General features: G+C 42.7%; 1 long non-coding RNA gene and 3 gene segments (V, D, J or C); 3 read left to right on the top strand and 1 right to left on the bottom strand.

Annotated features, from left to right (window-relative positions):
• Positions 1-5,702: 5,702 nt before the first annotated feature.
• On the bottom strand, positions 5,703-23,272 carry LOC115898348. Of its 2 annotated transcripts, none has more exons than XR_004058071.1 (2): positions 23,077-23,272; positions 5,703-6,163 (listed from the first exon to the last, which is right to left on the bottom strand). It is a non-coding gene; the product is annotated as an uncharacterized LOC115898348 (long non-coding RNA). The 2 variants fall into 2 exon arrangements; XR_004058070.1 differs by lacking the exon at positions 23,077-23,272 and adding an exon at positions 17,981-18,261.
• Positions 13,917-15,181, top strand: LOC104669419. The segment is given in 2 exon segments: positions 13,917-14,321; positions 14,438-15,181. Coding segments are annotated over 2 exon segments (417 nt in total).
• The window catches only part of LOC104662902, a 66,537-nt gene continuing 60,521 nt past the window's right edge, over positions 18,481-24,496 (top strand).
• LOC104662900 overlaps positions 18,954-24,496 on the top strand; it is a 117,678-nt gene continuing 112,135 nt past the window's right edge.

Raw genomic sequence — 24,496 nt, 5'->3', positions numbered from 1 at the left:
CACCAGACTGGAGTGCAGTAGAACGATCTCAGCTTACTGCAACCTCTGCCTCCTGGGTTCAAGCAATTCTCCTGCCTTAGCCTCCCAAATAGCTGGGACTACAGGCATGTGCCACCATACCCAGCTAATTTTTGTATTTTTAGTAGAGGTGGGGTTTCACCATGTTGGCCAGGATGGTCTCAATCTCTTGACCTTGTGATCACCCTCCCAAAGTGCTGGGATTACAGGTGTGAGCCACCACGCCCTGCCGACAATTTGAATTTTTAACACTGTCGCAGAGTAGCCAGGCCCCCGGGACAGGTAAAGGTTCCCATACCATGCTGTCGCATTGCTTCCACCATGTCTGCTCTTCCTGACAAAGCTGGGGTAGCTTTGGAGTCAGCCAGAAACCCATACCATCACACCTTAGGCTGCCCAGTGAAGTGTGCATGTTTAGAATGCTGAGCCCTCTTTTCTCACATAAAGAAGCCTCTAATCAGGCCATTGGAACAATCCCAGCATGACCTCATGGCCCATTCAGATGGCCCATTAAAGAAAATGCCTTCGGGAAGCTACAAAAGTTATGAGAAATCAATGAGTTTAAAGATGGCGGAAGCTCAGTGCTTTATTCCACACAAATTGCCAAATTGCTCAGCTGAACACCTTGAAGCCTTAGAAATAGACCGGCCAATGGATTGGCCTTGCAAGGACTCTACTCCTCTTTTCAAAAGAGCCCAACTAACAGCTGCCTTCTGATTTTTACTTGGAACTCAACTAAAAACCTTATAAACATGTGTCAGTACTTGGAGATGAGCAGATCGCACAGCTTTTCTACACAGTGCTGTAGCTTCTGTCTCCCTGGGGTGACTTCTTCCTAGGACTTCAGTAAGTGGAATCGGACATTTGGTAACCGCACAGAGAAGACAATGATCAAAATTCTCTTGGAAGACTTAGAAAATGGAGATCCAGGTGGTTCTGTTCATTTGTGAGCCCCGCAGGTGCAACCCTGTTTGATGATGATCCTGTCCTGGATCACCAATGGGAGACCACCTGGCTGTTCACGGGCAGTGTTCTTCAAGACACACAGCAGGGGGTTGATAAATTGTTCATAAAGCCAAATAAACTATGCTCGAATAAGCGTAATATTCCATCCAAATATTTTGTGACTCATTGGTAATACCTTTTAAGGATCACTTAACAAACAGCAGCAAATAGTGACTTTTTCCACTTAGAAGGTATTTGAGACATAACTTTTACATCCATGCAAATTGAGAGGAAGGCCAGGTAGGTACCTTGAAGCTCTTTACAAAGAAATCTAAATTTTATCTCTGTTTCCTAAAATCCAATTAATTCCCAGTCCCCCCGATCTCAAGTCAAACACTCAGGTTGTCTGACTGAGGGTTGGGTCAGAATTACATGCTTATTTCCCTCCCTGCCGCACCCTACATAGGGTGCATCTGTAGTTAACACTCCAGAAACTCTTCCTGCTGCATTCTGATGCCCTGTAAGACCAGTCCAGCCCAGGAGCACCTTGTCCATAAGCACCTTGCCACATGGCTGATACCCTATACCCTCTCCCACCAGTAAATATTAAACTCTGTGTCATTATGCTCTGCTCTCCAAAAACTTACCAGTGATCACAAAGTTCTGTCTGTGGCATTTGGAGATGCCACCAAACTTCCAAATCTCCCCCAAGATTCCAAGATACGAACTTTCCTTGTTTTCTTATCTCTCTGGTTGTTCCTTCTCTGTTACGTTCCTAATTTTTTTTCCTTCTTCCTGTGGGTGCTGGAAGTGGGGTGGGGCAATAGCGATCTGTCCTTCAATTTGTGTTCTAGTTATCCAAGGAATGTTGCCTTTGGAGTGTCCAATTATTGCTTCCAAGTACACATGTTAATTTGTTCATTAAAATATATCAAGCACCAGCTAAGTGTCAGTTACTGTACATGGGGACCGCATTCATAAGACTTAGACATTGCGCTCAAGGGACTTCCTTCCAAACCGCTCTATGGTGTGTCACTGAGGGGCTTCTCCATTCTTCAGAATCTTGGGCCTGAAGACTTGGGAGCTTCCTTTGTACATCATTTTCCAGATTTTGGGCACCTGCTATGATGTCCCCTCAAAACATACAACCTTGCACTTTAATCTAGTTGGGGTTCTGTTCTTCACGCTGCCAGAGAAGACCAATTGGATCCTTGTTGTCTCTCTCGTCACTTGAATTTCTGTCTTCCTTGTACCCTACTGCCCACCCATTTTAGGTACCTAACAGGTCCCCACTCCCTCCTCACCTCTCCCTCTCAGAAACACACACACAAATGATGAATATCTACTGCATGTCATACCAGATCCAGGAGCCTCTGCTTGGTCTTCAGAACTGAACTTCACCTCTTCCCCAGTATTCATCCCCTGCCTGCTTCAGAGGCGTCCCCTCAGGGCCCCACCTACCTTCTCTCCCTCAGCTATATACCTTTCTTGCCATGTTTCAATCCCCCACTCCTGGGATGCCTTCCCAGCTCCTGTTGGCTTCTAATCCCATTCCCCAGGCATAGTTCAAGTCCTATATCTTCAAAATCCCCCTGTCCTCTCACCCTTCTACATCCTTTCCACATTTAGGGTAAATACGATACTCCCTAGTCCTTCATTTTCCCCACCAAGTGGCACAGTGTCTCCAACCTTCTCTGCATGCTGTATTCACTCCTGATCTTGTACACTCGTGTGCTGAGTCAATGAACAAGAGGCTGATTGAACAGTTAGTTCAGGGAAGTCTAGAAACCCTCATCCCAGGATCAGCATGGAATAAAATTTGAAACTGACTATGAGAAGAAAATGCAAACTACTTCTGTGATATTGGAGAGGGGAAAGTCTTCTTAAACAGCACTCCAAAACACCCAAAGTATATGGCAAGAAAAAGAGTTTGACTCCAAAATTCAGAATTTATATTTAATGAAAAGATATTTGAGATAGCTAGTTAGTTGGCAGACAGATGATAGACTTGCCTAAGATATTTGTACCATCCCAAATTCACAAAGGATAAATGTCTAAACTATACAAGGAACTCATTCAAGAAGAAATGAATTATTATTATTTGTTTATGTCATTTATATTTATTTATAGTTATATGGCAATAGTTAATATAATAATAACATTCTTCAACTGTCATTTGCCAGGCACTGTGTGTATTATTTTATTTAATCTTTACAAATCTATGAGGTGTTGCTGTTTTTCCTTATTACAGGCAAGGAAGCTAAGATAGAGTGACATGAGGAAGCTTGTTTGTGGTCACACAGTCAATAAATGGCAGGGCCAGGCTGTGCCCCAGGCAGGCTGGCTCTAACATAAGTTTTAACTCCAGCTTCCTTGTTGGTATGCTTAGAGGACATGAAAGGTAATTCACACTTCAGTGAATACTAAGTATAAAAAAGGACCTCAGCTTCCTAATAATCGGACCTGTGCCATTTTTTGTTTTTGTTTTTGTTTTTGTTTTTGAGACAGGTTCTCACTCTGTTGCCTGGGCTGGAATGTAGTGGTGCAATCTCGGCTCACTGCAGCTCCTGCCTCCTTGGTTCAAGCAATTCTCCTGCCTCAGCCACCAAGTAGCTGAGATTACAGGTGTGCACCACCATGCCCAGCTAATTTTTGCATTTTTACAAGAGACAGAGTTTCTACTAAATCCTAATTTTGTATTTTTAGTAGAGATGGGGTAGCTTGATAGCTATCATATTGGCAAAAAAAAAAAAAAAAAAAAATAGCGTTTCTGATAACACCGGCCCTGGTAGCATTTCGTGAAGATGTGACTGTGTGTTCCCCCTGACCAGCAATGCTGGGAGGACATTCCCAGGGAAAGGCTTACCGGGGAAGAAGAGGACCCTGTGAGGGGTCCGTCAGAGCTCCCTGCTGATAGCAACATGCCTGTGTTTGGGGGAATGGATGGATGGAATGCAGGGTTGCCAGCTGTGGAGCGATGAGCAGCAGAGAGGAGCATGAACGAGGGGCATGAGCTGGTGTGCAGACGTGGACAGGTAGAAATGGCATGCCAGTACACAGACAAAAAACACAGCATTCAAGAACAATTCTATATACAATCATGAGTTGCTTGACAACGAGGAAGCATTCCTAGAAATGCGTCCTTAGGCGATTTCATCCTTGTGCGAACATTGTAGAATGCACTTACATAAGCCCAGATGGCACAGCTTACTACACACAGAGGCTATATGGTGTAGCCTGTTGCTTCTAGGTTACAAAGCTGTGTAGCATGTTACTGTACTGAGTGCTGTAGGCAACTGTAACACATTGGTAAGTATTTGTGTATCCAAATGTATCGAGACATAGACATCCTACAGTAAAAAATAGGATATATAAGTTTAAGTAAGGTATCACCTGTATAGGGAACTTACTGTGAATGGAGCTTGCAGGTGAGCGAGTGAATGAGTGAGTGGTTAGAGAATGTGAAGACCTAGGATGTTCCTGTCCACTCCTGTAGACTATAAAGACTGCACACTTAAGCTACACTAAATTCATCAAAACATACATTTCTTTATACACTAATAAATTAACTTTGCCTTACTGTAACTTTTTTACTTTAGTAACTTTTATTTTTTAACTTTTTGACTCCTAATAACACTTAGCTTAAAACACAAACAGGCCAGGAGCTGTAGTTCATGCTGGTAATCTCACCACTTTGGGAGGCCCAGGCAGGCAGATAACGAGGTCAAGAGTTCAAGACCAGCCTGGCCAAGATGGTGAAACCCCATCTCTACGAAAAATACAAAAATTAGCCAGGCATGGTGGTGCGTGCCAGTAGTCTCGGCCACACAGGAGGCTGAGGCGGAAGAATCACTTGAACCCAGGAGGCAGAGGTTGCAGTGAGCTGAGATCACGCCACTGCAGTCCAGTCTGGGTGACAGACTGAGACTCCATCTCAAAGAAAAAATAAATAAATAAAACCACGCATTATACAGCTGTACAGCTGTACCCAAATGTTTTCTTTATATCCTTATTCTATAAACTGTTTTCTATTTTTAATATTTTTACTTTTAAAACATTTTTGCTAAAAACTAAGACACAGCCACACAGTAGCCTAGGCCTACAGGGTCCAGATCTTCAATATCACTGTAGTCCAGCTCCACATCTTGTCCCCATGGAGGGTCCTCAGGGGCATAACACACATGGGGCTGTCATCTCCCAGAACAACAATACCTTCTTCTGGAATTCCTCCTGAAGGGCCTGCCTGAGGCTGTTTTACAGTTAACCTTTCTTTTTTTTTCACAAGTAGACATTGTACACTCTAAAATAATGATAAAACGTATGATATAGTAATTACATAAACCAGTAAACCAGTAACATGGTCATTTATTATCAATTTCAAGTATTATATATATACTGTGCATAACTGGTTGTGCTAGACTTTTATGCAACTGGCAGTACAGTAGGTTTGTTTACACCAGGGTCACCACAAGTGTGAGTCATGTGTTGTGACATTATGATGGCTACGATGTCACTCGGTGACAGGAATGTTTGTGCACCACTGTTATCTCATGGGACTGTGGTACATGTGGTCCACCGTTACTGAAATGTGAGGAAGTGAATGACTCTAGTCTTCACAGATATGGAGGCTCTAAGGACAGATATCAAATACATTTAGACTGGGCACCGATGGGGGAACAGGAATAGGGAATGAAGGAGAAAAAAGAGTAAAATAAAAAACAAACATGCAAAACTATAGGTAACTGGCATGGATAATGGTGATAATGTACGAGGCACTGATAAATATGACAGAAAAATAAGAGAATTAAGATTTAAAAAAAAAACAAGCAAAAAGCAAGAAGATATCAAGCACTGATTTCAGGATAACTCATTGAAGCCTCATATTTTAGCTTTGAGACTTAATTTTGGACGATCCACAGACAGAGGTTCCAGTGACTAAATCATGATTAAGGTAATCCAAAGAGCTCCTTTTCTTCAGTTGTCTGTGGAAAACGTGACATTTTTCTTCAGGTAAAATCCATGTACGCCGGCTGCCAGCACAGAACCATCTGGCTGGCCTTGGCCGCTGGCCATTGGTCTTGGCTTTGTTCCACCGCTGCAGCAGCCTTCTTCTCCAGGGTGGTCAAAGCTCACCCAGAGCAAAGATGCTCTGCACTCAGGAACACAGGATTCAGGCATTGATCCAAGCTACCATGCAGCTCTGTGATATAAAAATGAGAAGAGGAGAACTTGTCTTTTAGCCCAAACATTTTCCAAACCACAGGTAATGACCATGTCCTTCAGAGTCAAGGCACATTAGGTACATTGATAATAATTCCTGTAATTTTTAAGACCACAAAACATTAAAACATTGAAAATTATAAATAGATAATATCGAAGCATGGTAGGAATTCTATTTTGTATGCATGTTTAGATTGGATTGACTAAGGGTCTTTTCTTTTGTTCCAGACTGCGCCAGAACCAAGTACCTGTAAGAATCAGCACAGTTCAGCCTTTTGTATCGATTGCAGTTGTGTCCATGTATGTGTGTGTGTATTCTTGGGGACGTGTGCACACACCTGCGTGTTACCTGCACAAACCCCAGTGTTCCCATCCTTCTTAGGTGGGATTTTTGAGCATTGCATTTACACTGGCCTAAAATAAGTTTGTTGGAGTCATGGGCCTCGTGTAGTGGCCAGGCTGGGCTGCAACCCCATTGGCTACCCAAACATTCCGAAGACCTTCAGGGATCAATGTGTTTTTGTTAAGGAATATATGTAGAATAGAACTTTCCTACAGCAGTGTTGAGTCAAGAGGAAGCAAAAAACATGCCTTATTATTGGATCAAAATAAAAATAGGAAACTTCCGTTGTTCATTTCACTACACCTATTGTTTCAATAACCAGTTTATCAATTCAATTGACAATCACAATTAGAGCTGGAGGAAACCAAAACCATCACCCACTCCTCTGATTTTGAGGCGGGGGAAATGACAACCCTGCAAGAAGGAGTCTCTTGCCTAAAACTATCCAGCACATAAGGTGTGCAGTTGGAACCTGCCTTGCGTTTGGGGCCCTTTCCATTCATTATACTAAGTCTTTGCTGTTAACAGACACCACTTACTGGGGTCTAATATTGGGGAATATAACACGTATGCTATGCCTCAAATGGCCAGGAGGGGGTGCTAGATGTTAGTACAAATAACAATGCATTCAAAACACTCTACTTTTAAAGCATCAAGCTGGGAGTTGAAAACAAATAGGAAATATAACATATTTTGTATTAAAATGCAGCAGCTTCATGAAGACAGAAATTAATCCCTGAATCATAAACAGCCAAGCAGTTCCCTTATGGCACAGGCTCTGGAGACTGATCAGTTTGGTTCAAATTCTTGGTGTGCTCTTTATTAGCTAAGTGACCTCGAGGAGTTATTTAACCTCTGTCAGCTTCAATTTCATCTGAAAAATGGGGATAAGTAACACCTACTTTATGCTTGCGGGAAAAGAATAAATATATGCAATGTTTGACACTCAAAGGGTGTTTGCTATCATTTAATGGATCAAGAATTTCTGTTATCATGTTAAAAATTAGTCTTTTAATAAAAGGCCATTCGCTATTTACTTAACAATGCTAGAGGAAATTTCTATGACTTTTTGAGGTCCACCATAATTAACTGAATGAATACTATTCAACAGTATCTTAGGCTGTTTGCTTACTGACATCAGAGAGTGACCCTTGAGTTTCTAAAATCTTTCTGAAATTTTCTTCATGATCTCTTATACTTTATAGCTTAAAAAGAAATATATATAATATTATATACATATGACATACGTATACATATTATATGCTATATAATTTATATTAAAATATTTATGCATATATATGAATATAAAATGGCTGGTAGCCAGGATTTTGGAATTAGTTAGACTTCAGTTGAAATCCGGGCTCCACTATTTACTTGTCAAATGACCTTGAAGAGTTTAACCTTTTTAAGATTCCAGTTCTCTCATCTGTGAAATGTGGTTGATAGTATCTCCTTTGGAGTATTATTGTAAGAATTAAATTGTGGCAAAGACTAGCTTAGATACCATTTAGTTTAGAAATGAATGAGGTGGCACAATCCCTGGCCCCAGGAGATGAATGGTGTATCCAGGGTAAAGGTTATTATTGTCACATGCAGTGACTTTCCCAAGGACATACAACCTCTAAGCGGCAGTGCTTGGATTTTTATTCTGCCTTTTCCAAAGCAATACATTCTTGGAGCTAAAAGTTCTCAGGTCAAACTCTCGGGAGTGTCCCTATTTGGCAGCTCCATCTTGAGAAGTAACCTCTCCCTTCCGCACACTGTCTGTGGGACTGCATTCTTGGCTGCTCATCCTGGGCTGAGGCCCATGATGAGATCACTCCCAGGGCACCAGGCAGCCACAGGGCCGGTGGACAGAGCAGGCAGGAAGTGAAGCTTTGGCTGAGGTTTCTGCGACACACTTCCCTGGAAACGGTGCCTGATACAGCCTGGCCACAACACTGGCAGGAGATGCTGCTGTTTTCTGGGAACATGCAGGACCCTGTGAGCAGCACAGGACACAGGAACATAAACTGGGCACCTTCCTCCACCCACTCTGGCTTCGTATCTTCTCCATTGTCCACTCCTATTTTAGTCCAGGATGATCAGTGACGATGTGCATGAGTTACTCATTCCCATCTATGCCCCAGCCCAGACTGACCAGATTAAAATCCTGTTCTTTGCAGAATTTGTCATTTTTCCTTTTAATTTTCTATGGAAAGAACACACGTTATATAATCCAGCTTTATTGACACCCTTATAAAAGCCTTCTAAACTACACACCTGATAATTTATCCCATTCAAATATGCATATATTTGAGACAGGGTCTCACTCTGTGTTGCCCAGGCTGGAGTACAGTGGCACGATCACAGCTCACTGCAGCCTTGACCTCCCAGACTCAAGTGATCCTCCCACCTCAGACTCCCAAGTAGTTCAGACTACAGGCATATGCCATCATACCCAGCTAAATGTTTGTATTTTTTCTAGAGACTGGGTTTCACCATGTTTCTCAGGCTGGTCTGAAACTCCTAGGCTTAACTGCCTTATCTGCCTGCCTCAGCCTCCCACAGTGCTGGGATTACAGGTATGAGCCACTGTGCCCAGCCTCACTGATACACATTAAATGCCTACTATGTTCCAGGCCTTGTGCTGTGTGCTCTTGATACTGAAGTGTGTGCCCCCTTAAGCTCATTGAAAACACTACTGTCCTGCATCACTGTGGTCACAAAGTGATACAGAGAGCCCAGATAACCATTTAGAGATGAAGAAATTCTAATAATTCTTAGTAAGAAGATTATTTCCCAAAATGTTGCTAGGGAACATCTCACAGCAGACTGAAACAGAAATGTAAGCAACTGTCTACATACTAGAACTTTCTCCCCAAGGCAGTGCTACTTTTTTTTTTTTTTTTTAACAATTCTTCTATCATCATCATCATAATTCTGACCTCTTGATAGGTAAAGGTACAATTATGAGGAGAAGCAGAAGAACTTTTACATCTGTGAGTTTGCATCTGTCTCCCACCATAGTGAGCCGATCACACCCTCAGGCGTCCAGAAGACTGGCAAGGAGGACTTCATAGAGACAAAAGGAGAGACACAAGAGGGGACAGAGGTTAATATGAAGAGGGAGAGGGAGTGATATAGAGGCAGTGATGGCAACAGAAACTAGAAAGATGAAGAGGAATAGAGAGCAGAGTGGAAGTGAGAAGGAAAGAAAATGATTGGGACAGTGGCCATACAGGCAAAAAGAGCGAGAGACAGAGACACAGAGAGAGGAATAGGTCTCTATTATGACCGGAAGAAAGAGAGAAAACAGAGACAGAAAGACAAAACACACAGAGAGAGGGTGAGAGACAGAGGGATAGAGAAACAGAGAGAGAGGGAGGGAGAGAAGATGGAGTGAGAAAACAACAGAGAAGAGAGAGAGGCTGTGATAAAAATATAGGGACAGGGAAAGGGACAGGGACCGAGAGAGACAGAGAAATAGGGAAAGATACAAGAAGAGAGAACTGGAGTTAGCGGAAGGGATAGGGAGAGAGAGAACGATAGACCTGTGGAGACAGAAGCTTACACGTACACACACAGAGTGCGGCAGTGTTAGGAGGATAGAGGTAAATATACAGAAATAGTGGTAAACATTGAGATAGAAAAATATATATAAAGAGAAAAATAAAGAAATATACAATTTATATATTGTTAAAAATAATATATAATTGTATGTATACATGTATAATATGTTATATAAAATATTATATGTATTTACATACAAAAAAACTAGCGAAAGATGGTGGCAGGCACCTGTAGTCCCAGCTACTTGGGAGGCTGAGGCAAGAATGGCATGAACCCAGAAGGCGGAGCTTGCGGTAAGCTGAGATCACGCCACTGCACTCCAGCCTGGGTGACAGTGCGAGACTCCATTTCAAAAGAAAAAAAAGAAAAGAAAAATGTGTATTTCTAGCTTTCCTTTTCTCTTTATATATTCTATCTGTCTGTCTATCCATACTATTGCCAGAATAACGCCATGTAGCAAATATCCCAAACTCAGTAGCTTAGCACAAGAATCATCTACGAATTCTTATAAGTGCATAGGTTTGCTAGGCTGTTCTGCTGATCTAAACCAAGCTCATCTGATCTTGGTTGGGCTTGGCCACATGTCAGGCAGCTGCTGGGTGAGCTGGGAGGGGGACTGCCTGGTCAAAGGGCCTGGGTCCGAATAAATCAGCTCCACTACACACAGGGTTTCATCCTCCAGCAGGCTAGCCTGGATTTATTCTAATGACAATGACAGAAAGCGAAGAGCACATCAGGCCACTTGAGGCCTCGATTCAGAACCGGAGGCCTATGAGTTCTTTTTGTATAAAAAAAAAAAAAAAAAAAAAAAAAAAAAAAAAAAAAAAAAAGGCTGGGGGAATACGCGGCGCCTCTTAATCGAAGGCGCTTTGAATTATTACGAATGAGTTCCACTTCTGGGAAATTTGCAGTGAGCCCACTCTGCCTTGTCTGACTCACAAATGCAACTATGAACCCTGAATCTGAGGACTTTGAAAAATAAACAATAGCAAGTCAATTGGAGGAGGAAATGGGAAAGTGAAGCACTGTGAATTCACAGTAAGTTTCTTATTTATTTTTCCTCAATTATCCCCTGGCCTGTACTCAAAAATAATCAGTAATGCAGAACTGTACACCAGGTGAGGACAGAGAGAAAGGGGGACTCTCTGTGGTCAGAGAGCCCTGGTTTTCTCTTTCTCGTCCTTTTCCATTCTCCTGCAGCCCCCAGGCAATCTGAGTGGCAGTGGCAGCAGCTATGGTGAGCCAGGAGCCTAAACCTCTTACGAAAGGGATCCTTCTCTCTGACCAGGGAAGTTGTGGCCCTGAGAGAGAATCCTGGTGACTTTTGTTCTCTCTATATCCTCTTACTACTTGGCCCTGGAGTCAGACACAATGGTGGGAAAATGCAGTGTACTAAAGCCACACCTGTCCAGCCAGAGGACTGGAGGGGACTAGAAAGAACTAGACAGTATTGCAGAGCGTGCAGAGGGAGGAAGATTAAGAAAGAAACATCATGCAATGATGTCTGGACTCGGCTCACCCACTAGCTGTGCATGCATAAACACGACCCCAAACAGCTCCAAATCCAAAGGCCTTGCAAACCGAAGCAGGAGTAGGCACTGCCCAGGTCCCAGAATGGCCACTGGGTGGCGCACACACAGGAGGGATCTGACAAGCACTGCAAAGGCTGGAAAACGGACCGAGGGGAACTGCCCACCAAACACAAGTAGGAACTTGTAATCCCTAACTGGGTCAGTTGCCTGCTAACAACAACAACAACAACAACAACAACAACAACAACAAACCCCTCCACATTCTGTGTAATATTTAAACAATGCCCAGAGCTCTATAACATGATATTCAAAGTGTGCGGGATTTAATCCGAAATTACTCCGCATGTGGAGAACGAGGAAAATCTTAGCGTCTCCAAACGGAAAAGCCAAACAACAGATGCTAATCTTGACATGACACAGGTGTTGGAATAACAAAGACTTTAAAGGAGCTATTGTGACCATAGGAAGAAATGGAAAGAGAGGAGGAGAGAAAGAGGTAGAAAGTAAATAGATAGGAGAGATACAAATAGAGAAATAGAAAAAGAGATGAATAGAGATAGGCAGATAGAGACAGAAATATAGAGATATGAAGAGAAAGACTAAGAAACAGGAGCACTAAAGCAAAATAGAGGAGACTGAGCTGTAAGAGGGGGCTATAGAAGAAAAATGTAAAGGGATGAACAGCAACGGGACAGAGAAAAAAGAAATATGGACATAAAGACAGAGACGGAAGAACATAGTGATAGAAAGCAATGCAGGAGATAGAGAAATAGAATAGTAGAGACAGAAATACAGCCAGTGCACATGAAAGCTATAAAGCAATTCATGGTAGTTGTCTAAATTCAATATATCATTAGGGTTGCATAGCGCTAATATTCTCATTTTAACATTTCTCCTAAATTTATTGGTCGTAATACTTCCACAAAAGAACTTTCATTCGGCCGGGCACAGTGACTCATGCCTGTAATCCCAGCACTTTGGAAGGCCGAGGTGGGTGGGTCACTTGAGGTCAGGAGTTCAAGACCAGCCTGGCCGACATGGTGAAACCCTGTCTCTATTACAAATATAAAAATTAACTGGGTGTGGTGGCATGTGCCTGTAATCCTAGCTACTTGGGAGGCTGAGGCAGGAGAATCGCTTGAACCCGGGAGGCAGAGATTGCAGTGAGCTGAGATCATGCCACTGTACTCCAGTCTGGGCCATAGAGTAAGACTCCAAAAAAAAAAAAAAAAAACTTTCGTTCTTAAACTCTGTGGTATTCTGAAAAGTAGTTTGTACAGAACTGGCAATGTAAATGTTTGATTATTTCCTTTTCTGTTTTCAGAATGAGATAGTGTCTTAGAAACCTCCAGAGAAGACTTTATTTTGCTATACTATGTTTTTCTTTTTTTCTTTTTTTTATATTATACTTTAAGCTCTAGGGTACATGTGCACAATGTGCAGGTTTGTTACATATGTATACATGTGCCATGTTGGTTTACTGCACCCATTAACTCGTCATTTACATTAGGTATATCTCCTAATGCTATCCCTCCCCCCTCCCCCCATCCCACGACAGGTCCGGTATGTGATGTTCTCCTTCCTGTGTCCAAGTGTTCTCATTGTTCAATTCCCACCTATGAGTGAGAAAATGCGTTGTTTGGTTTTTTGGCCTTGCGATAGTTTGCAGAGAATGATGGTTTCCAGCTTCATCCATGTCCCTACAAAGGACATGAACCCATCCTTTTTTATGGCTGCATAGCTTTCCGTGGTGTATATGTGCCACATTTTCTTAATCCAGTCTATCATTGGTGGACATTTGGGTTGGTTCCAAGTCTTTGCTATTGTGAATAGTGCCACAATAAACATATGTGTGCATGTGTCTTTATAGCAGCATGATTTATAATCCTTTGGGTATATATCCAGTAATGGGATGACCGGGACAAATGGTATTTCTAGTTCTAGATTTTTGAGGAATTGCTGTACTATGGTTTTCAAGATTTTGTGCAGGTGTTATTCTTTTGGTGCTTACAATGTCCTACTGATGGTTAGTGAGAGCCACTGCCATTGTTTTTCTTTGAGCAGAGTGCAAGGTAAACCAACATGCCTGACCCTCAGTCCTGTTAATAAAGCAGGTTCAAGTCTTCTCAGAGTGGCCCTGGGTGGTTGCCTCCAAGTGGACTTGCAAATGTGAAAAGGAAGGTGATTCAGGGCCCTAATCAGAAGCTTCCTGACAGGACAGGTCCTGGCAGCAGTGTTGGCTGCTGCAACTCGGAAGAGCAGATTGTGAACCTGCTGTGGGACTGCCCTCTCCCAAGGGCCATTGCCAGCTGGCGCCAGGGTCGGCTTTCCCCACATCTGCACTCCTTCTGCTGCAGGCCTGAGCTCTCCATGCCCCTGGCTATTTCCTGCATAGGGCCTGCTCTCAGTGGCCAAAGGAGGGCGCTGGAGAATGGACCTGAGCAGACAGGCAGGAGCTCCTCTGCTGGTCCTCCCAGGCACCACCCCTTCTGGAAGGAAGGCATGGGAGTCCCCTAAGACAGATCCTCAGTCACTTCTCTCTGCCTGGTCCTCCTACTGTCTTCTATGCTAGGGATCACTTCCTTGTTGAGTGGCACCTGAATTTTGAGAGGTTCCTCTGCTCCTCTTCATCTGACCCCTTTCCTTCCAAGGCCCCACAGAGGAAGGCATGCGGTGGGCCCTAGCCCTGCTTCTAGCTCTCCTGTCTCCTGGTGAGTGTGCTGCCTACAGAGAGGCTCATAGGTTCTGTTTTGTTTTGTTTTCTTCTTTTGCAAGGGGTGCCATACTAAGGAATGCCTCATTATATTTTGTGTTGTTTCCATTGCAGCCAGTCAGAAATCTTCCAACTTGGAAGGGAGAACAAAGTCAGTCACCAGGCCAGCTGGGTCATCTGCTGAAATAACTTGTGATTTTTCCGGAGACAGTAACTTCTACATCCACTGGTACCTACACCAGGAGGGGAAGGCCCCACAGCGTCTTCTGTACTATGACTCCTACTACTTCAAGGTTGTGTTGGAATCAGGAATCAGTCCAGGAAAGTACGATACTGCAAGCACAAGGAAGAGCTGGAATTTGAGACTGCAAAATCTAATTGAAAATGATTCTGGGGTCTATTACTGTGCCACCTGGGACAGGCACCATGATTCAGACCTGCCCTACACCACACTAAAAATCTGCCTGTGGTTGCTTCTGGTAAGATAGACCAGCCAACTCTTATTTCCTGCCCTGAATTTACTGTATTCTGTACAAAGAGAAACACAGCTTAACTCCTGACCTCCCCCTAATATCACATTCTCCTGGCAGCAGCTGCCGCCTGTTCGCCACCCTCCCCCAGAACTTTCCTGAAGACCAAGCTGCCATCTCCAGGCCTCAGCTAAGCAGCCTGACTGAGAGCAAGGTTCTCTTAGCTCTCCTAGGACATGGGCAAGGCCCACTCAATCTGCTTCCTAGGACAGACAGGTAAACCTAGAGTCCAGCTGTGAAGCAAGATATTTTGGACAGCAAATGGGGAGGGTGTTTTTACTGAATCATGTATCCAATCATGGTCCAGAGATCACAGCTGAGAGTGGCGCTTATTCCTTATGTCCATAACAATATACGCAATACTATAATGACCACCAAAACACTAGGCCTACATATGCAGTTGAACATTCTCGCCCTCTGCCCTCCCTTTTATCTTCGTCCTCCTTTCTTACTTCCATGTTTGCTTTTATTATTTTTCTCTCCCTCCCTCCCTTCTTCCTTCCCTTCCATCTTCCCTCCCTCCCCCGTTCTTCCTTCCTTCCATCCATTCTCCGTTTCTTTCCTTCCTTCCTTCCTTGCTTTTCTCTCTCTTTCTTTCCTTTTTGGGTACATAATCAGACTACTTTTTCCACAAAATCATTTGAAATGATTTTTCTCTATTTGTTCGTGCCAACATTGATACAGCTACTTTAAATGTTCAGTCTTCATTTTTACATTTTGGAAATTTGTTGTGTTAGTTTGTTTTGTTTCATATTTGTTTTGTATATATAAAACATTTACATGGAACTGAAGTCAAAATTATAGAAGATGCATTTGAAGATTTTAGCATCCATTGTAGAGTTCTCGTTCCTCTTTTCTCCCTCACCCTATAGGTAAAAATATTTTTATCAGTTTTCTTGAACTTTTTAACTTTGTTTGTCATAGCGCAGTATGTATCAACTCTATTTAAATGACATATTTATATTTTTGTTCCTATATTTGGTTTTTATACATTTTAATCAATCTCTTATTTTCCCGTGTCTGGATCTGGTGTCTGACTCCTAAAGGTGCACATACGTCATAAGTATGCATAAAGAAATCCGTATCATGTATTTGAATGTTTTATGCATTGATTATTTAATGATGGCATCATTGGTCTATCAGGAATTTTTATACAATAATTACTGTATTAGTAATAATAATACTGGCCAGGCCTGGTGGCTCATCCTGTAATCCCAGCATTTGGGTAGTCCGGTTGTTAGGATCACTTGAGGCCAGGAGATTGCGATCAGCTTAGCCAACATGGTGAAACCCTGTCTCTACTAAAAATACAAAAAATTAGCCGGCTGTAGTGGTGCACACATGTAATCCCAGCTACTTTGGATGCTGAGGCAGGAGAATCACTTGAACCTGGAAGGTAAAGATTCAGTGAGCTAAGATCACACTACTGCTATCAAGTTTGGGCAACAGAGTGAGACACTGTCTCAAAAAAGTTAATAATAATAATAATATTGATGGTAAATATGGGTACTGACATTCTGGTAGTTAATTTACTAAGTTCATTACTTTCTATTTTATTTAATCTATACAGAAACTTCATCAAAGGTTTAAAGTACTGTTGAAGTTAACATTAGAAATTTGGGGATTAATTAACATTCCCTAAGTCACATACTTTAACTTGATAATGATTGGAATCCAAGCTCTGCAATTCCGAAAAGGAGATTTGTTAATTCAGTTTGCATTCCCCCATCTTTAGGAGTACTTGCATTTTTTACAACATTATGGGTCATTTACAGTTCTTCTTTTGTGAATTGCCTTGTCACACTCTTGACCTATTTTCCTTTTGGAAGATTAATTTTTTCTCGTTGGTATGAAAGACTTAATATACACCATTTTAGAGAAACTGACCCTTTATCAAATGTGTTGAACTATATCTTCTCCTATGTTATTATTTTATTTGACAACTTTTGGCGAATTGCACTTTGAAAAAAAAATCTATCAATTTTTCTAGGGTCTCTATTTTGACATCAGGCTTAGAGAGGCCAGTCTCACCTAGAATTTGTATGCAATTCATCATCATTTAAGTCTAATGATTTTCTTTTTATTACATGTAAGTCAGTATTTGTGACTGGTAAGGTAGAAATGCAACAATATTTGTTTACATATGGTAAGTCAATACCCAAAAGAGAACTTATTAATTGACTATCTCCTTGTGGATATTAACATATAACTTTATCACATGAGAAAATATTACATACATGTGGCTCTCTTTCTGGATTTTCCACTGTGTTCCTTGAATCTTGTCATTCTAGTGCCAGTATTGCCCTCTCTTCAGCACTGTAGCTTCATAGTTCTTTTCATATTCTGATGAGGTTTCTCTCATTATTTTTTTCTTTTAAGAATTTTCTGTGCATTCTAGTGTGATCTCAATCCTCTCCCTTCCCATTTTTGAACCGTGAGCCTTCTATCCAGCAAGACTTTTTCACGCTCCGAGGCAGGCATGCTTGCTTCCTTCACAATGACCCCGAGAACTCATCTTTCAGAGCTGCTCCTATGGCAGCGTCACGTCCTGCACGTGTGGTCCAGAGGCAGAGGGAGACCAACCGGAGCCTCCTCCCTTTCTTATTCCCAGCTGAGATGACAGGAGAAACTTAACACTCTGAGCTAGGACACCACCACCGAGAGGGACATTGTTCTACATCTCATTACGCATATTTCAAACGTGTATCTCTATGTGCTTCTTATAGAGGAGGTGAAAATCTGTGTATGCCCGACTGAATTTTCACAATTATATTACTCTACTTGTTTTGTCCCCTATATTTCCATCTGTGAATCCAGGTGCACTGCAGATCTCAGTCTGCTTTCTGAGGGTAGGGCTGAGAAATAAAATATTCAATACCAGACAATTTGGAAGTTCAGGTACATGACAAGTTTTTAGTTTAAGTATGTTCCAAATATTACATTATATGGCACCCAGTACTACTTAAAAAAAAGAAAGAAAGAAAGAAAGAAACCTCAGACTCCTACTTTAACGAACAAAAATCCTCTAAAAAAGAGATCACACCCACAGGATCACAGGCACCCCCCACCCCCCGCCCCCACAGACACACATACACCCATTTATCTTAGAGCAGAGTCCAACACCCACCAACGTACTGATCCTCAGTCCTTTTAATAAAGCAGGTTCAACCCTTCTCAGAGTGGCCTTGAGTGGTTGCCTCCATGTGTCTGCAGATGCAAAAAGGAAGGCAGTTCAGGGCCCTAATCAGAGGCTTCCTGTCAGGACAAGGCCCTAGCATCAGCATTAGCTGCTGCAAGTCTGAAAGGCAGGATGTGAGCCTGTTGTGGGACTGCCCCCTCCAAGTTCTGAGCCTGTTAACTGGGGGGTCAGCTTCCCCTACATCTGCAGTCCCTCTGCTGGAGGCCTGAGCGCTCCATGCCCTGGGCTCTCTTCTGCAGACGGCCTGCTCTCAGTGGCCACAGGAGGGCGCTGGAGAACGGACCTGAGCAGAGAGGCAGGCGTTCCTCTGTAGGTCTTCCCAGGCACCACCCCTTCTGGAAGGAAGGCTTGGGAGTCCCCTAAGACAGATCCTCAGTCACTTCTCTCTGCCTGTGTCTCAGGAAGACCAGCTCCTCCTGCTGTCTTCTGTGCTAGGGATCACTTTTTGTTGAGTGGCACCTTAGTTTTGAGAGGGTCTTCTGCTCCTCTTCATCTTGTCCCTTTCCTTCCAAGGTCCCAGAGAGGAAGGCATGCAGTGGGCCCTAGCCCTGCTTCTAGCTTTCTTGTCTCCTGGTGAGTGTGCTGCCTACAGAGAGGCTCATAGGTTCTGTTTGGTTTTGTTTTCTTCTTTTGCAAGGGGTGCCACACTAAGGAATGCCTCATTATATTTTGTGTTGTTTCCATTGCAGCCAGTCAGAAATCTTCCAACTTGGAAGGGAGAACAAAGTCAGTCACCAGGCCAACTGGGTCATCTGCTGAAATAACTTGTGATTTTTCCGGAGACAGTAACTTCTACATCCACTGGTACCTACACCAGGAGGGGAAGGCCCCACAGCGTCTTCTATACTATGACGTCTCCAACTCAAGGGATGTGTTGGAATCAGGACTCAGTCTAGGAAAGTATTATACTCATACACGCACAAGGTGGAGTTGGATATTGATACTGCGAAATCTAATTGAAAATGATTCTGGGGTCTATTACTGTGCCACCTGGGACAGGCACAGTGATTCAGACCTGCTGAACACCACACTGAAAATCTGCCGTGTGACTGCTTCTAGTACACAAGATAGAGCCACCCCCTCTCACTTCCTGCCACCAAATTTACTGTATGCTGAACAAGAGAAACACAGCTTAACTCCCTAATATCGCATTCCCCTGGCAGCAGCTGCCGCCTATTCGCCACCCTCCCCCAGAACTTTCCTGAAGACCAAGCTGCCATCTCCAGGCCTCAGCTAAGCAGCCTGACTGAGAGCAAGGTTCTCTTAGCTCTCCTAGGACATGGGCAAGGCCCACTCAATCTGCTTCCTAGGACAGACAGGTACACCTAGAGTCCAGCTGTGAAGCAAGATATTTTGGACAGCAAATGGGGAGGGTGTTTTTACTGAATCATGTATCCAATCATGGTCCAGAGATCACAGCTGAGAGTGGTGCTTTTTCCTTATGTCTATAACAATACAAGCAATACTAAAATTACCACCAAAATACGTGGCCTAGATATGCAGTTGAACATTCTCTCCCTCTGCCCTCCCTTTTATTCTCTCTTTTACTTACTTCTTTGCTTGCTTTTATTTTCTTCTCCCTCCCTTCCTCCCTCCCTCGCTCCATCCTTCTATCCCTTCCTCCCTTGTTTCCTTCCATCCATTCTCCTTCTTTTTTTTCTTCCTTCCTTCTTTGCTTTTCTCTCTCTTTCTTACCTTTTTCGGGTACATAATCAAAATACTTTTTCCACAAAATCATTTGAAATGATTTTTCTCTATTTGTTCATGCCAACATTGGTACAGCTACTTTAATTGTTCAGTTTTCATTTTAATATTTTGGAAACTTGTTGTCTTACTTTGTTTCATATTTGTTTTGTGTATATAAAACATTGACACGGAACTGAAGTCAAAATTATAGAAGAAGATGGATTTGAAGATTTTAACTTCCATTGTAGATTTCTTGTTCCTCTTTTCTCCCTCACCCTATAGGTAACTATTTTTATCAGTTCACTTGAGCTTTTTCACTCTGTTTTTCATAGCGGAGTATGTATTGCTTCTATTTCAATGCCATATTTATATTTTCATTCTGATATTCCGTTTTTATACATTGGAATCAATCTTTTATTTTCCTGTGTCTGGATTGTGTGTCTTACTTCTAAAGGTGCACATACTTCATAAGTATGCATAAAGAAATCCATATCATGTATTTGAATGTTTTTATGCATTATTTAATGATAGTATCATTGTTCTGTCAGGAATTTTTACACAATAATTACTGTATTAGTAATAATAATACTGGCCAGGCCCGGTGGCTTGTGCCTGTAATCCCAGTATTTGAGTATTCCAGTCAATAGGAACACTTAGGCCAGGAGACTGCGACCAGTTTAGCTAACATGGTGAAACCCTGTCTCTACTAAAAGTACAAAAAGTTAGCTGGCTGTAGTGGTGCACACATGTAATCCCAGCTACTTTGGATGCTGAGGCAGGAGAATCTCTTGAGCCTGGAAGGTGGAGTTTTCAGTTAGCTAAGATCACACTACTGCTGTCCAGTTTGGAGAACAGAGTGAGACTCTGTCTCAAAAAAACTAATAATAATAATATGATGGTAAATATGGGTACTGACATTCTGGTAGTTAATTTACTAAATTAATTTTTTTCTTATTGGTCGTAAGAATTAATATACACCATTTTAGAGATACTGACCCTTTATCAAATGTGTTGAAGATATTTCTCCTCATTTGTTATTATTTACACTTGGCACCTTTTGGTGAACTGAACTTTGATAAAAACACGATAAAATCTATCAATTTTTCTATGGTGTCTAGTTTGATGTCAGACTTAGAGAGGCCAGTCTCACCTAGAATTTGTATGCAATTCATCATCGTTTAAGTCTAATGATTTTCTTTTTATTACTACTAAATCACTATTTGTAACTGGTAAGGTAGAAATGCAACAACATTTGTTTACATATGGTGAGCCAATACCCAAAAGAGAACTTATTAAATAATTGACTATTTCCTTGTGGATATTAACGTATAACTTTATCACATGATAAAATATTATATACATGTGGCTCTCTTTCTGGACATTTCACTGTGTTCCATGAATCCTGTCATTCTAGTGCTAGTATTGCCCTCTCTTCAGCACTGTAGCTTTATAGTTCTTTTCATATTCTGATGAAGTTTCTCTCATTATTTTTTTGTTTTAAGAATTTTCTGTGCATTCTAGTGTGGTCTCAATCCTCCGCCTTCCCATTTTTAAACTGTGAGACTTCTGTCCAGAAAGACTTTTTCATGCTCCAAGGCAGGCAAGCTTCCCTCCTTCACAAGGAGCCCTATTGGGTGCTGATTTTGTTGGGTGCCAGATATCGGGGGAATAAGCCACCAATATTTCAATGTGGGTTATTTTCTGTTTTCCCTAAGTGTTGGCCAGTCTGAGAAATAAAGAGAAAAAGTACAAAGAGAGAAATTCTACAGCTGGGCCACCGGGAGTGACATCACATATCGGCAGGTTCCATGATGCACACCTGAGTCGCAAAGCCAGCAAATTTTTATTAGGGATTTCAAAAGGGGAAGGGTGTATGAATAGGGAGTAAGTCACAAAGATCACATGTTTCAAAGGGCAATAAAAGATCACAAGGGCAGAAAGGCAGAGCAAGATCACAAGGCCAAGGCAAAATTAGAATTACTGATGAGTTTCCATGTCCCACTGGGTACATACTATCTTGATAAACATCTTACCAGGAAACAGGATTCGAGAGCAGAAAACTGGTCTGACTAGAATTCACCAGGCTGGAATTTCCCCAACCTAGTAAGCCTGAGGGCACTACAGGAGACCAGGGCGTATTTCATCCCTTATCTTCAACCGCATAAGACAGATACTCCTAGAGTGGTCGTCAATAGGCCTACCCCTGGGAATGCATTCTTTCCCCAGGGTTATTCCTTGCTGGGAAAAGAATTCAGTGATATTTCTCCTATTTGCTTTCTGCAAGAAGAAAAATATGACTCTGTTCTGCCTGACACCGCAGGCAGTCAGACCTTATGGTTATATCCCTTGTTCCCTGAAAATTGCTGTTATCCTGTTCTTTTTCAGGTGCCCAGATTTTATATTGTTCAAACACACATGTTTTACAAACAGTTTGTACAGATAATGCAATCATCACAGAGTCCTGAGGTGACATACATCCTCAGCTTATGAAGATGACGGGATTAAGAGATTAAAGTATAGACAGGCATAGGAAATTATAAGAGTATTGATTGGGGGAGTGATAAATGTCCATGAAATCTTCACAATTTATGTTCAAAGACTGCAGTAAAGACAGGTGTAAGAAATTATAAAAATATTAATTTGGGGAACTGATAAATGTCCATGAAATCTTCACAATTTATGTTCTTCTGCCACAGCTTCATCAGGTCCCTCCATTCGGGGTCCCTGACTTCCTGCAACAGGCCCTGAGAACTCAGCTTTCAGAGCTGCTCCTACGGCAGCTTCATGTCCTGCACGTGTGGTCCAGTGGCAGAGGGAGACCAACCAGAGCCCCCTCCCTTTCTCATTCCCAGCTGTGATGACAGCAGAAACTGAACTCTCTGAGCTGGGCCAACACAACAACAAAGAGGGACATTGTTCTGCATCTCATTATGCATATTTTAAATGTGTGTCTCTATACACTTCTTATAGAGGAGGTGAAAATCTGTGTATACCCTACTGAATTTTCACAATTATATTACTGTACTTGTTTTGTCCCCTATATCTCCATCTGTGAATCCAGGTGCACTGCAGATCTCAGTTCACTTTCTGAGGGTAGGGCTGCCAAACAAAATAGACAATACCCAGGGAATTTGGAAGTTCAGGTAAATAACAAGTTTTTGGTTTATGTATATTCCAAATATTGCATGACATGGCACCCTGAACTACTTAAACAACAGCAACAACAACAACAACTCATACACCTACTTCAATGAACAAAAATCCTCTAATAAAGAGATCACACCCACAGGATCACAGACACTCCTTCCCCACCTCCACCCCCTGACACACGCATTTACCTTACAGGAGAGTCCAAACCCACCAACATACATGATCCTCAGTCCTTTTAATAAAGCAGGTTCAACCCTTCTCAGAGTGGCCTTGGGTGGTTGCCTCCAAGTGCCCTGCAGAGGCAAAAAGGAAGGCAGTTCAGGGCCCTCATCAGAGGCTTCCTGGCAGGACAAGGTCCTGGCATCAGCATTTGCTGCTGCAACTCTGAAGTGCAGGGTGCGAGCCTACTGTGGGACTGCCCCCTCCGAGGGCTGAGCCAGCTGACTCCGGGGTCAGCTTCCTTGACATTTGCAGTCCCTCTGCTGCAGGCTTGAGCTCTCCATGCCCCTGGCTGTCTTCTGCAGAGGGCCTGCTCTCAGCTGCCACAGACAACGCTGGAGAACAGGCCTGAGCAGAGAAGCAGGAGCTCCTCTGCAGGTCCTCCCAGGTACCATCCCTCTGGGAGGAAGGTTTGGGAGTTCCCTAAGGTAGATCCTCAGTCACTTCTCTCTGCTTGTGACTCAAGAAGACCAACTCCCCCCACTGCCTTCTGTGCCAGAGATCACTTCCTTGTTGAGTAGAACCTGAGTTTTGAGAGGGTCTTCTGCTCCTCTCCATCTGGTTCCTTTCCTTCCACAACCCCAGAGAGGAAGGCATGCAGTGGACCTAGCCGTGCTTCTAGCTTTCCTGTCTCCTGGTATGTGTGCTGCCTACAGAGAGGCTCACGGGTTTTGTTTTGTTTTGGTTTGGTTTGGTTTTTTTCTTCTTTTGCAAGGGATGCCATACTAAGAAATGCCTCATTATATTCTGTGTTGTTCCCATTGCTGCCAGTCAGATATCTACTAACTTGGAAGCAAGAATAAAGTCAGGCACCAGGGGGTCAGGGTCATCTGCTGTTATCACCTGTGATCTTCCTGTAGAAAATACCTTCTACATCCACTGGTACCAACACCAGGAGGAGAAGGCCCCACAGCGTCTTCTGTGCTATGACCTCTTCACTCCAGGGATGTGTTGGAATCAGGCGTCAGTCTAGGAAAGCATGATAATTATGGAAGTAGAAGGATAAGTCAGAAATTTATACCTCTAAAACTAAATGAAAGTGACTCTGGGGTCTATTACTGTGCCAACTGGGACAGGCACAGTGATTCATACCTGCCCTACACCACACTGAAAATCTGCCTTGTGGCTGCTTCTGGTACACAAGGTAGAAATGACCCATCTCATTTCTTGCCACCAAATTTACTGTATTCTGTACAAAGAGAAACACAGCTTAACTCTTGATCTCCCCCCTAATATCACACTCCCCTGGCAGCTGCACCCTATTCTCCACCCTCCCCTAGGACTTTCCTGAAGACCAGGCTGCCATCTCCAGGCCTCAGACAAGCATCCTGGCTGAGAGCAAGGTTCTCTCAGCTCTCCTAGGACATAGGGGAGGCCCACTCACTCTGC

Source organism: Rhinopithecus roxellana, chromosome 6 (genome assembly GCF_007565055.1).
Source record: "Rhinopithecus roxellana isolate Shanxi Qingling chromosome 6, ASM756505v1, whole genome shotgun sequence".
In the NCBI taxonomy this organism is placed as follows: Eukaryota; Metazoa; Chordata; class Mammalia; order Primates; family Cercopithecidae; genus Rhinopithecus; species Rhinopithecus roxellana.
The sequence above is the reverse complement of the archived record's forward strand: the minus strand, read 5'-3'. Positions and strand labels throughout refer to the sequence as shown.